Source organism: Jaculus jaculus, chromosome 15 (genome assembly GCF_020740685.1).
Source record: "Jaculus jaculus isolate mJacJac1 chromosome 15, mJacJac1.mat.Y.cur, whole genome shotgun sequence".
NCBI classification, from domain to species: domain Eukaryota; kingdom Metazoa; phylum Chordata; class Mammalia; order Rodentia; family Dipodidae; genus Jaculus; species Jaculus jaculus.
The window spans coordinates 59,806,217-59,820,973 of NC_059116.1; the positions used below are offsets into that span (position 1 = coordinate 59,806,217).

Below are 14,757 nucleotides of genomic sequence, written 5' to 3' on the forward strand. Positions count from 1 at the left end.
GAGAAGAGACAGCTTCTTCAGCAAATGGTGTTTTGAAAACTGGATATATATCTGCAGAAGGATGAAAATAGATTCTTCTCTCTCGCCATGCACAAGAATTAAGTCCAAATGGATTAAAGACCTTAACATCAGACCGGAAACTTTGAAACTGCTAGAGGAAAAAGTAGGGGAAACCCTTCAACATATTGGTCTTGGCAAAGACTTTCTGAATACAACCCCAATTGCTCAGGCAATAAAACCACAGATTAACCACTGGGACCTAATGAAATTACAAAGATTTTGCACCGTAAAGGACACAGTGAAAAAAGCAAAGAGGCAACCTACAGAATGGGAAAAAATCTTCGCCAGCTATATATCTGATAGAGGATTAATATCTAGGATATACAAAGAACTCAAAAAGTTAAATAATAAGGAATCAAACAAGCCAATCAAAAAATGGGCTATGGAGCTAAATAGAGAGTTCTCAAAGGAAGAAATACGAATGGCATATAAGCATCTAAAAAAATGTTCTACGTCACTAGTCATCAGGGAAATGCAGATTAAAACTACATTGAGATTCCATCTCACTCCTGTCAGATTGGCCACCATCATGAAAACAAATGATCATAAATGTTGGTGGGGATGTGGAAAAAGAGGAACCCTTCTACACTGCTGGTGGGAATGCAATCTGGTCCAGCCATTGTGGAAAAGAGTGTGGAGGTTACTAAAACAGCTAGAGATTGATCTACCATATGACCTAGCTATAGCACTCCTAGGCATATATCCAAAGGACTCATCTCATTTCCTTAGAAGTACATGCTCAACCATGTTTATTGCTGCTCAATTTATAATAGCTGGGAAATGGAACCAGCCTAGATGTCCCTCAACAGATGAGTGGATAATGAAGATGTGGCACATTTATACAATGGAGTTCTACTCAGCGGTAAAGAAAAATGAAGTTATGAAATTTGCAGAAAAATGGATGGACCTGGAAAGTATTATACTACGTCAGGTAACCCAGGCCCAGAAAGCCAAGTGCCACATGTTCTTTCTCATATGTGGATCCTAGCTACAGATGACTGGGCTTCTGTGTGAGAATGAAAATACTTAGTAGCAGAGGTCAGTAAGTTGAAAAGGAGACATAAAGGGTGGAGAAAGGAAGTGAGGAGGATACTTAATAGGTTGATATTGTATATATGTAATTACAGTGATTGTAATGGGGAGGTAATATGATGGAGAATGGAATTTCAAATGGGAAAGTGTGGGGGTGGGGAGGGAGGGAATTACCATGGGATATATTTTATAATCATGGAAAATGTAAATAAAAATTATAAAAAAAAAGAAAACCCAAGCATCAAATTAACTCAGAATGCAAAATTTTCTACAATATAATACAACAAACACAAAAAATCAAGACAATATAGTTCCACTAAAAATTATAAACTCATTAGAATTGACTTACAGTGAGACTTATTTAGATGAAACGACTGACAAGGAATTCAAGAGTGAATATATCTATGTTCAAAGAAATTAAAGAAGAAATCAAAGTAATCAAACAAGAAAACAAAGTCCTGAAAGAATCTTAAGAGAACACCGCAAACATATTTAATGAAATAGGGAGCTCAATACAAGACATGAGTAAGGAAATAGAAATAATGCAGAAATAATGACTAGAAATATAAAACAGAGCAAGTAAAGTAGAAACTCTGTAGGAAGTATCACAAGTAGAATGGATCAAGTATAGGGAAGAATATGTAAACTAGAAGACAAGGTGGCAGATCAAGTATAGTCAAACAAAGAGAAAGACAAAGTAATAGGAAAGAAAGAATGGGGATTTCAAGATATTTGGGATACTATGAAGAGATCAAATATAAAAATCCAGATTATAGTAGCAGGAGAAGAATTCTATTCCTAAAGCATAGTTGCTATTTTTAACAAAATCATAGAAGAAAATGTCCCCCAAATAAGGAAAGTGATGCCAATACAGATACAGGAAGCCTTTAGAACACCAAACAGACTAGACCAGGAAAGAACCTCTCTTTCCATATTATAATTAAACTAGTAAACACACAAACCAAAGAAAGTATATTGAAAGCAGTTAGAAACATCAAGTCACATATAAAGACAAGCCCATTAAGATAATAGCAGATTATTCAACACAAACTTTAATAGCAAGAAGTATTTCAAGTAATGTATTCTAAGTTCTGAAAGATAACAACAGTCAACCAAAACTACTATATACAGAAAGCTATCCATAAAAATTGATGGATAAATAAGGACATTCCACAAATAAAAAGGCTAAAGGAATATATGACCACTAAACCAGCTCTCAAAAAATACTTGATGGACTTCTTCTTGCTGAAGAGAAAGAAAAGCACACACATGAGGAAGAAGGAAAAATAAACCATACTAAAATAATAGTAAGTACAAGAGAGTACAAGAAAAACATTAATCACTACAAAACAAGAATGGAATGGAAATAGTAAATGAACACCTTCCAATAATAACTCTTAATGTTAATGATCTCAATGTCCCAACCAAAAGACGCAGTCTTGTAGATTGGATTAAAAGGCAGAATTTTTCTGTTTGTTGCCTCCAAGAAACTCACCTCTCCATAAAAGACAAACACTATATTAGTGTGAAAGGATTGAAAATGATATTTCATGCAAATGGGCCTAGAGGACAAACAAATGTTGCTGTCCCAATATCTAACAGGATAGACTTCAAACCAACATTAGTGAGGAAAGATAAAGAAGGTCACTTTATACTGATTAAAGGAATAATCCAACAGGAGGCTTTTACAATTCTAAACATGTATTACCTAACATGGGTGTTTCCAATTTTATCAAACATCACTATTAGACTTAAGGTCACAGATAACATCAAGCATGATTATAATTGGTGACTTCAATACTCCACTCTCATCAACTGACAGGTCATTCTGCCAATAAATAAATGGAGGAGCTGCATCTGGATTAAATATGTCATAGAACAAATGGACCTAACAGATATATACAAAGCACTCCATCCAATTGCTGAAGAATGCACATTCTTTTCAGGAGCACATGTAGCATTCTCTAAAATAGATAATATATTAGGACACAAAGCAAATCTTAACAAATACAGGAAATTTGAAGAAATTCCTTGTATTCTATCTGATCTCAATGGGATTAGACTAAGAATAAACAGGACAAAAACCTATAGTGTTCACAAAATAATGGAAACTAAACTGTACACTACTGTACAATGAATGAGTCACTGAAGAAATCAAGAAAGAAATCAAATAATGATAACACAACACACCAAAACTTTTGAGAAACAATGAAAACATTCCTAAGAGGGCAATTTATAGCTTAAAGCCTATATTGAAAAACTAGAAAGGTTTCAAGTGAAAAACTTAATGCCTCACCTAAAGATCTTGGAAAAGAAAAAACAAGACAAACCAAAAAAATTACAGACCAACCTCCCTCATGACTATAGATGCAGAAATTCTCATACTGGCAAACAGAATACAGGAATATATCAGAAATATCATTTACCCAAGCCAAGTCAGCTTTATCCCAGAGATGAAGGGATGGTTCAACATCTGCAAATTAATAAAAGTAATGCTCTATATAAGTGGTCTGAAGGATGAAAATGATCTGATCATCTCAATAGATGTAGAAATGGCATTTGACAAAATCCAACATCCCTTCATAGAAAAAGTCCTAAAGAAATTGGGAATAGAAGGAACATATCTCAACATAATAAGTGCTACTTTTGATACACCTATTACCTACATAATATCAGGAAGAAGACAAGGGGGTGCACTGTCCCCACTTTTATTTTGTATAGTAATGTAAGTCTTAGCTGTAACAATATGGAAAGAGATAAGCATAAAAGGTTCACAAATTAGAAAGGAAGAGATCAAATTATAATTATTTGCAGATGATATGATCCTATACATAAAGGGCCCTAAAGACTCTACCAACAAACTGTTTAGAGCTGATAAACAGTTTGGGCAACATAGCAGAATACAAAATAAACATACAGAAATTGGTAGCTTTCCTATATACTAACAACAAACGTGATGAGGATGAGATCAGGCAATCATTCCGTTCACAATTGCCTGAAGAAAAAAAAAAAGTGTACCTTGGAATAAACCTAACCAAGGAAGTGAAAGATTTCTGTAATGAAAAATTTAAATCACTCAAGAGAGAAATTACAAAAGACACTAGGAAATGGAAAGATATCCCATGGTCTTGGGTTGGAGGAATCAATATGGTAAAAATGTCAATCTTACCAAAAATGATCTACACATTTAATGCAATTTCCATCAAAATTACAATAACATTATTTACAGAAAAAAAAAATACAATAAAAAATCATTTGGAAACAAAATACCTTGAATAGCCAAAACAATTTTGAGCAACAAAAATAAGGCTGGTAGTATACCTGATTTTAAGATATTTTTACAGATATATTACAGAGCCTTAGTTACAAACCCATGTGGTACTGGCACAAAAACAAACATGTAGTTCAATGGACTAGAACAGAAGACCCAACTGCAAATTCAGGCAGCTATAGTTACCCAGTTTTTGACAAAAATGCCAAAACTATTCAATGGAGAAAAGACAGTCTTTAAACAAATGGTGTTAGGATAACTGGATATCTATATTTAGAAGAATGAAAATAGATTCTCATATCTCTCAATGCACAAAAATCAAGTCCAAATGGATCAAAGACCTTAATATCGACCTGAAACTCTGAAACTGCTAGAGGGAAATGTAGGAGAAATCCTTAAACATATTGATATAGGCAACAGCTTTCTGACTATAACCCAGTTACGTAGGAAATAATACAATTAATCAATAACTGGGACCTCATGAAATGAAATAACTTTGTACAGCAAAGAACATTGTGAATACAGCAAAGAGACAACTTACAGAATGGGAAAAATCTTTGTCAGCTATATATCTCTCAGAGAATAAATAACCAGGATATATACAGAACTCAGAAAACTAAAAAATAAGAAATCAAACAACACAATTAAAACTGGGTTGTGGGACTAAATAGAGAGTTCTCAAAAGAGTAAATGCAGATGGCTTATAAACATCTAAAAACATGTTCTACATCCTTAGCCATCAGGGAAATGCAGATTAAATCTACTTTGAGATTCCATCTCACTCCTGTCACAAAACATGAAAACAATAAATTCTAGTTAGGATGTGGAAAAACAGGAACCTTTCTATACTGTTGATGGAGATGTAAACTGGTACAACCATTGTGGAAATTAGTGTGGAGGTTCATGAGACAGATAAAAATAGATTTACCATATGACCCAGCTATATCACCCCTAGGCATATATCTCAAGGTCTCTTCTCACTACCTTAGAGATATTCAGACAACCATGTTTATTGCCACTCTACTCACAATAGCTAGAAAATGAAACCAGTCTAGATGTTCCTCAACTTATGTAGAGATAATGAAAATGTGGTATATCTATACAATGGAGTTTTATTCAATGGTAAAGAACAATTAAATTATGAAATTTGCAGAGATGTGGATGGATCTAGAAAGAATTATACTAAGTGAGGTAACCTAGGTTTAGAAAGCCAAATGCTGCATGCTCTCTGTCAATGTGTATCCTAACTACTAATGTTGAGATTTGTATTTGAATTGGAGTTAAAATTGGTATCATAGACGAATAAGTTAGAAAGTGCTTCTAATGGAGTTAAGAGAGGGGAGGACTTAAGGAGAGGGTATTGTATATAAGTAGTTTAATAAAATACTGGACGGGGGAATGGTGTAAGTGAGGTCAAAGGAAGGGATTGAGTAAAAGAGGATGGGATGAGAGTTAATCAAAATTGAAGATGTTGTAAATAAGCTGTATAGAAACCAATTTTTTTCATATAAGGGCACATCCACAAGCCATAGATTGTTACTAGAAAAAAAGTCTGTGCCAGGGATGGGATATCTTCCAGTTAGTTGTTGGCTATGATGCCCCCAAAACATTATAGGCTATTGTCAAGGTTCTTTGTTTCCCACCAGAAATAGATGACAAGCCTGTATTACTGAATAAACAACAGTGGACGCTGCAAGCCCTAAGTTTGGCCAGCCAGACCAAATGAACTAATGGGTGCAATAGTGACACATCTATTATGGGGGAAACCAACTGCTCTCTAACTGGACTGGAGATCCTCTCCATGGGAGGGAACACATGCCTGGTATTGAAAACCTAGTTAAAAGCCTTTGTCAGGGGAGGCCATGAGCCCTGGAGGATTAACACCTGCCAGATACATATGCTATGCTCACCAAACTGCCTTATAAGCACCTTTCTTAGCATTCATACCCATATATTAATGCTGCTTTCACTTTTTGTTTGAGAAGCTTCTCTTTTCACATGGCAGTGACCACTGGGATATCTCAAAAGGCATCATAGTGCTGAGAAGAAGTGACGGGGGAGTGCTCAGCACTGAAATATCTCTATTACACCTTCCAAGGCTTAGGTTTCATTGTAGAAGAGGTGGCAGAAAAATGTAAAAGCCAAAGTAAAGGTAGAACTCTTTATAATTGTCTTTCAGACACACACTGGCCTGGATATCCATGACCTCACAGGACTGGTACTACCTACATAAGACCCTCATAATAGGTGGAAAAGATGATGACATCAAAATAAAAGAGACTAACTGAAAGGTGGAGAGATATGATGGAGGGTGGATTTGTGAAGGGGATAGTCAGGGAGGGAAGGGAATTATCATGGATAATTGTCTATAATTATGAAAGTTGTCAATAAAACATCAAAAAAATAAAAGCATATACAATTATTAGTAGAAAACACTATTCAGTGTATCTTAAATTTAAGCATAGATATGATATTTTATAAAATCAATAATAGAATACTATAGAATTCATAGTTCAGCTTAAATTTAATGACAATTACTTTTATTTTGTTTGTAGTTTCATTAAACACGAGCAAATGAAGTAAGTCAGTATATCAAAATATATTTTGTACAAGTATACTTAGAATGGCACATACATGAGTGGAATTCAGAGACACCAAGTACAACACTCACTGCCATGAGCTCTGGTGTTGGGGGTTATTGCTTAATGGTTAGAGTTTAAATCTAAAAGGACCTAATGACTCTCCAAGTGGACAGTTCTGAGGGGTACACAGCAATGCAAGTATGCTGGATGCCACTGAACCCCACATACAATGATTTCAGTAAAAAGTTTATGTTGTGCTCATCTTATAACAATTTTAAAAAATAATTCCACTCAAAAATAATTAGGGAAAGAAAATGACCCTTCAGAAACACTTTGGATACATGATTCCAAGGAATGAAACTAATGCTGAACTACAAAATGAAAAAATAACTCTGCTTGTAGGGAAGCACGTCTCCAAGAAGGCCCGTCCCTTACTGTGCTGCATGATACTTCCCATGGAGACTTAGAGTCTATCTCCTTTCCTTTTTCTTTTTATTTATTTATATTTATATTTATATCTATATTTATATTTTTTATTTTATTTTGTTTTGTTTTATTTTATTTTATTTTTAGAGAGATAGAGAGAGAATTGCCAGGGCCTCACCCAGTATATTTGACACTTGCACCACCTAGTGGACATGTGCAACCTTGTGCTTGCCTCACCTTTGTGCATCTGGCTTACATGGGATCTGGAGAATTAAACATGGTTCCTTGAGCTTCACAGGCAAGTGGCTTAGCCACTGAGAAATCTCTCCAGTACCCTTTATCTTTCTAAATATAGGCCAAATTTTGTTATTTGCTTGGCCATTAGGATGGGTTTCATATGAAATTCTGGAGCATCCAAGGCTAAGTTGAATGAACTCTTGCTGGCAAACCTATCCTGGGAGTTCTTGGAATGGTTGCTCTTGGAACACTGTTAAAGCTTGCCCCTAGAAATATGACTACTCTGTTCTCTATGGATGCCATGTTCTGCAAAGCTGGAGCCACATTTCATATGAAGTGGATGGAGAGATGAAAAGTACCATTAATCCCAGTTCATAGGGGAGTGGTCATCATGTAACTGATTATTTAGTTCCACGATACCAGTTCAAAGCACACTGATCAAAAAACCACCTGACAATATTGTCAGCTCATGAAAATATGACTCAAATATGAGGACACTAACTTCAGGGTAGTTTATTCATAGCAAATGATAAAGGTAGCTTGGACAGTACCAAGACCCTCTGTGGAGGGGCTGGAGATGCAGCTATGTAGCAGAACAGTTTCCTAGCATGCGCAAGGCTCTGGGACCAAGTGTTAGCACTGTGAAAACAAGGCACAACATTAACAGAATTATTTCATGTTGTTCCATGTAGTGCACTGCCAGGCACAGGCTGGAGCCTTCGGGAGAGGACCTGACCTGCGAGGCATGGCTAAGGACCCAGACTCTAGAAGGCCACTCCACTCCCTTTCCAAGCCTGGCACACCTGAACTTTGGTTTTGCCCATAGTCCTTTGACCTTTGGCCCATTGCCTAGGAAACTCCTTATTAGCCAACAGCTTCACACAGCCCCTCCCCATGTGGCCCTCTTCCCACCACCATGTAGATCATCTGACCCTTGCCCTATGTGCTGGAAAGAAGTCCCTAGGCATCAGCTAGCAACCTTGGAACCTACCTATCCCCTTAGGACGCTCTTGCCTCCCTCTCCTGCTTATAAACCCAATTCCCTGACAAATATATGAGCTGTTCACTGAGACTGCCTTCCAAAAGTGGTTCTTTCCTAGCGCTCACAGCCACACACTGGAGACCTGCTCTCCATGGCTGCCTGGACGCCTTTGGGAACCGTGGCCCTGAGGATCCAGGGACCCACAGTTCCAGGGTATTGTGCTAGAAGCTTGAACTGAACCAGGATACAATATGTCAGAATGAGACAGAGAGAAGAGGAAGAGAGGGAGGGGAAGGGAGGAAGGAAGGAAGACATGTAGAAAGAAAAGTAGAGACAAAGCATAGAGGGAAAGTGAGGGGGGGGCGGGGGGGGAGTAAGTATAAAAGGAAAGAGGGCCTGGGGAGATGGCTTAGTGGTTAAGTGCTTGCCTGTGAAGCCTAAGGACCCCAGTTCAAGGCTGAATTCCCCAGGACCCACATAAGCCAGATGCACAAGGTGGTTAGAGGCCTTGTTGCATCCATTCTCTCCATCTCTCTCTGCCTCTTTGTCTGTTAGTTTCAAATAAAAAAAATATACAAATAAAAAAATTAAAAAGAGAAAAAAAAATAATATAGTAGCCAGATGGCTAAAACGATTTAAACACATCTTTTCAATTTCAAGCTTGGTTGGACATATCACCTTATGAGCACAGTTTAGACTTATCTATAATATCAACCATTTTTTTTTTTTGGAAAGAATAATGGTAAAAGTTATTAAACTAGCCAGGTGTGGTTGCACACACTTCTAATATCAGCACTTGGGAGGCAGAGATAGGAGGATTGGTATGAGTTCAAGGCCACACTGAGACTAGATAGTGAATTCCAGGTTAGTCTGGGGTAGAGTGAGACTGTACTTCAAAACTCCCCCCACCACCAGAAAGGAAAAAAAAAAAAAAAAACTGATAGGAAACTAATATAAAACGTGACTGTTTGTCAAATTTTTGTTTTGTTTAGTTCTGCTCTCTCCACAGTTCTACACAATAGATAGCAACTTTCTGTAATATGATTTGCTGTAGTTTTCTCTACAAATAAAATGGGTGAGAGGGCTGTCACTTAGATCGTTTTGTAGAAGAGTTGTGGAAATGTTTTGATGATTCTAAATCTATTCCTGTTAATGGAAAAGAGCATGTCTTCTGAGCCATCCACAACAGCATGCAAGTTCTCTTTTACAGTGGAAACCTGAGCTGGCTGGGCAGTCGCGGGGGCAGGCACACTCACCACAGTGAGCTTCATCAGACCTGTCGGAGCAGTCGGGCTTGTAGTCACAGACAAGGTGGGATGCAATGCACTTCTTGTCCTGGCACAAAAAGTCTGTGTCCTCTGGGCAAATCTCTGAGGTCTCTCCCTCTAAGCAAGAGAGAACAAAACCAAACAGCATCAAGTCAATATTGCTATTGCATTTCAAAACTCAGGTTAATTACTTTGTAGGCTTCACTTTGTAGAGTAACCAATTTTAGCAAGCTGCCTGTCTTATTTTATCTCCAGTTGTTCAGAAAATGAAATGAAAACACTACTTTTGAAATATTTTTAATCAGATAAATAAAATGTTTTTTTTTTAAAGAAAAACAGGGCTGGAGTGATTGATTAGTGGTTAAGGCTCTTGCCTGTGAAGCCTAAGGACCAGGTTCAATTCTCCAGGTCCCACGTAAGCCAGATGCACATGATGGCAAATGCATCTGGAGTTTGTTTGCAGTGGTGGAGGCCCTGGTGTGCCCATTCTCTTTCTCTCTCTCTCTCTCTCAAATAAATAAATATAATAGATAAATAAAATGTTTTTTTTTTTTTAAAAAAGAAATATTTTTAATCATCCAAGGGAACAACATTTTGACAGATTGAAAGTCTGGTCAACATAGTGAAGTGCTTTATTATTGGTGGTTTTGGCCTCATTTTTCTAGGCCTTTCTTTGCAGCATCTGCACTTGAATTAGGCATTCTCAGTTAAGGCTTCACAAACATTCCTGTTTTTCTATATGGGCCTTCTTGGGCTGGCTGCGCTATTTCTGAATAAAAAGTGACTTTTAAAAATCATCCTGTATTTAGTTACAAGAAAATTATATAAGCTAACCACTCCTATCTAACATGAAATATACATTTTCATATATAAATTATATATGTATGTACAACTTAAGAACAGTATATGGGGATTATTAAATATTTTTAATGTTTACTGATTCACAAGTCCTACTTCATTTATCTTCTGTTTGTGGTTCCTTCTACTTTACTAAAATAAAAATTAAAAAAAAAACAATAAACAAGCAAACCTTTCTCAGACATTTGACCATTTCTTAACTACTACTTCAAATGAGACCTACAGACTAACCCTTTCCATTCTGGACTTTACTGCAGCATCTGATACGTGAAAGAGTTCCTTTTCATCATCCTCAATTCTGCTAGCCCCTTGGTCATCACATTATTGGCTTTATGCCAGCATCTTTTTTTTTTTTTGGTCACCTCTTTTTTTTCATTTTTAAAATTTTTATTAGCATTTTCAATGATTATATAAAAAAAATCCCATGGTAATTCCCTCCCTCCCCACCCCCACACTTTCCCCTTTGAAATTAAATTCTCCATCATATTACCTCCCCATCACAATCATTGTACTTACATATATACAATATCAACTTATTAAGTACCCTCCTCCCTTCCTTTCTCCACCCTTTATGTCTCCTTTTAATTTACTGGCCTCTGCTACTAAGTATTTTCATTCTCACACAGAAGCCCAATCATCTGTAGCTAGTATCCACATATGAGAGAGAACATGTAGCGCTTGGCTTTCTGGGCCTGGGTTACCTCACTTAGTATAATCCTTTCCAGGTCCATCCATTTTTCTGCAAATTTCATAACATCATTTTTCTTTACCGCTGAGTAGAACTCCATTGTATAAATGTGCCACATCTTCATTATCCACTCATCAGTTGAGGGACATTTAGGCTGGTTCTATTTCCCAGCAATTATAAATTGAGCAGCAATAAACATGGTTGAGCACGTATTTCTAAGGAAATGAGATGAGTCCTTTGGATATATGCCTAGGAGTGCTATAGCTGGGTCATATGGTAGATCAATCTTTAGCTGTTTTAGGAACCTCCACACTGATTTCCACAATGGCTGGGCCAGATTGCATTCCCACCAGCAGTGTAGAAGGGTTCCTCTTATTCCACATCCCCGCCAACATTTATGATCATTTGTTTTCATGATGGTGGCCAATCTGACAGGAGTGAGATGGTATCTCAATGTAGTTTTAATCTGCATTTCCCTGATGGCTAGTGACGTGGAACATTTTTTTAGATGCTTATATGCCATTCGTATATCTTCCTTTGAGAATGCTCTGTTTAGCTCCATAGCCCATTTTTTGATTGGCTTGTTTGATTCCTTATTATTTAACTTTTTGAGTTCTTTGTATATCCTAGATATTAATCCTCTATCAGATAGATAGCTGGCAAAGATTTTTTTCCCATTCTGTAGGTTGCCTCTTTGCTTGTTTCACTGTGTCCTTTGCAGAGCAAAATCTTTGTAATTTCATGAGGTCCCAGTGATTAATCTGTGGTTTTATTGCCTGAGCAATGGGGCTGTATTCAGAAAGTCTTTGCCAAGACCAACATGTTGAAGGGTTTCCCCTACTTTTTCCTCTAGCAGTTTCAAAGTTTCAGGTTTGATGTTAAGGTCTTTAACCCATTTGGACTTAATTCTTGTGCAAGGAGAGAGAGAAGAATCTATTTTCATCCTTCTACAGATATATATCCAGTTTTCCCAACACCATTTGCTGAAGAGGCTGTCTTTTCTCCACTTTCTAGTGTCTTCTGCAATATCTCGCTTGAGTGTTTTAAAGTTCTCATTGTAGAGATTCTTTACTTCCTTGGTTAGGTTTATTCCAAGGTACTTTATTTATTTATTTATTTATTTATTTTTTTGATGCAATTGTGAATGGGAGTGATTCTCTGATTTCATCCTCTGTGTGTTTGTTGTTAGCATATAGGAAGGCTACTGATTTCTGTGTATTTATTTTGTATCCTGCTACATGGCTATAGGTTTTGATCAGCTCTAACAGTTTGCTAGTAGAGTTTTTAGGGTCCTTTATGTATAGAATCATGTCATCTGCAAATAATGATAACTTGATCTCTTCCTTTCCAATTCGTATCCCTTTTATGTATGTCTCTTGCCTTATTACTATGGGTAAGACTTCCAGAAGTATATTAAATAAAAGTGGGGACAGTGGACACCCTTGTCTTGTTCCTGATTTTAGTGGAAAAGCTTCCAATTTTTCCCCTTTTAGTAATATGTTGGCTGTAGGCTTGTCATAAATAGCTTTTATTATATTGAGATATGTTCCTTCTATTCCCAGTCTCTGAAGGACTTTTATCATGCAGGAATGTTTGATTTTGTCAAATGCTTTCTCTGTGTCCAATGAGATGATCATGTGATTTTTTTTTTTTCCTTCAACCCATTTATATAATATATTACATTTATAGATTTGCATATATTGAACCATCCCTGCATCTCTGGGATAAAGCCTACTTGGTCAGGGTGAATGATCTTTTTGATATACTCTTGTATTCTGTTTTCCAATATTTTGTTGAGAATTTTTACATCTATGTTCATTGGGGAGATTGGTCTGTGATTTTCTTTTTTTGTTCCATCTTTGCCTGGTTTTGGTATCAGGGTGATGTCAGCATCTCTTAATAGTCCTTTTCCTCTGGCAGAAGAGCTGGATGGCTGTGCCATCACGATAGCCTCCTGTACAAGCATGAAGGCCTGTTGTTGAGTGGCTGGTCAGCCTTGGTCCAGGTGGGTATGAGATGGCTGTGCATCTGCAGGTTTGGGCTGTGTGCACTGGAAGCTAACAAGCTCTCCTTGTGTGTGTTGTGTCCAGGCATGTCTGGGTTGTACTAAACTCTGTGTGCCCTGGCCTACTCAGTGCCTGGGGCTGGGGAGTTCAATCATCTTCAGAGTTCCTACTCTGGGCACTACAGGAAGACAGGCAATGAATGGAGTCAGTGCTAAGTAGGTCTGACCCCCAAGCCCAGTGAGTTGTGCCTAAGGTTGAACCCACAGAGGAGGAGCACTCACAGGACCAGGGCAACCTGCTCAGTGCCTGAGGCCAGGGGAGTGTAATTAGCCCTGTAGTCCCTACTCTGGGCAGTACAGGAAGACAGGCTAATGCTTTCCTCTTAAATCTGCTTTAGGTATGTCCCTGAGGTTCTGATAGTATACTTTTATTTTTGTTTGATTTTTAGGAACTTTTAAATTTAATTCCTGATTATCATTCAGTATTGTATTTTTCAATAGTCTCTATGCTATTGGTGTGTAGTTTGTTTCCACTCTGATCTGATAAGACACAAGAAATTATTTTAATTCTTTTGTCAAGACTTGCCTTGTGGCTTAGAATATACTCTATTTTGGGGAAGATTCCATGAGTATTGAGAAAAATGTATAGCCTGTTTCTGTAAGGTGGAATATTCTGTAACTATCTTTTGAGTACATTTGATTTATGGTGGAGAATAACTTTGAAATTTATTTGTTGATTTTTATTTAGGTGAGTTATCTAAAGTTAAGAATGGGTTTATAGGTCACTTAGTTTTATTGTATCAATACTATGACTCCTTTTATGCCCATTAGTGTTTGTTTTATGAAATTTGGAGCCAGCATTAGTGCATGTATATTTATAATTGTTAAGTGTCTAGTTGGCTAACTGGTCCCTTTATTCATTTGTGACATTTAGCTTTCTGGGCCTGGGTTACCTCACTTTGTATAATCCTCTCAAGAGCCATCCATTTCCCTGAAAATTTCATAATTTTATTTTTCTTTGCCACTGAATAGAATTCCATAGTCATTATCAATTCATCAGTTGAGGGACATCTAAGGCTGGTTCCATTTCCTAGCTATTTTGAATAGAGTGGCAATAAACATGGTCATGAAAGCATCTCTAAGGTTATAGGAAAAGTCCTTGGGATATATGCCTAGGAGTGGTATAGTTGGGTCATATGGTATATCTATTTTTAGCTGTCAGAGGAGCCTCCACACTTATTTCTACAATGGTTGTATCAGATTACATTCCCACCAACAGTATAGAAAGGTTCCTCATTTTCCACATCCTCATCGACATTTATTGTCTTTTTTTTTTATGATGATAGCC

At 37.0% G+C, this 14,757-nt stretch overlaps 1 protein-coding gene across 1 annotated transcript in view; it reads right to left on the bottom strand.

Moving 5' to 3' along the window:
• Malrd1 (MAM and LDL receptor class A domain containing 1) overlaps window positions 1-14,757 on the bottom strand; it is a 771,085-nt gene that overhangs the window by 246,923 nt on the left and 509,405 nt on the right. The window contains exon 30 of the mRNA XM_045134762.1: window positions 9,847-9,975. Within this exon, the coding sequence (XP_044990697.1) occupies window positions 9,847-9,975 (129 nt within the window). The remainder of the gene's footprint in view (window positions 1-9,846; window positions 9,976-14,757) is intronic.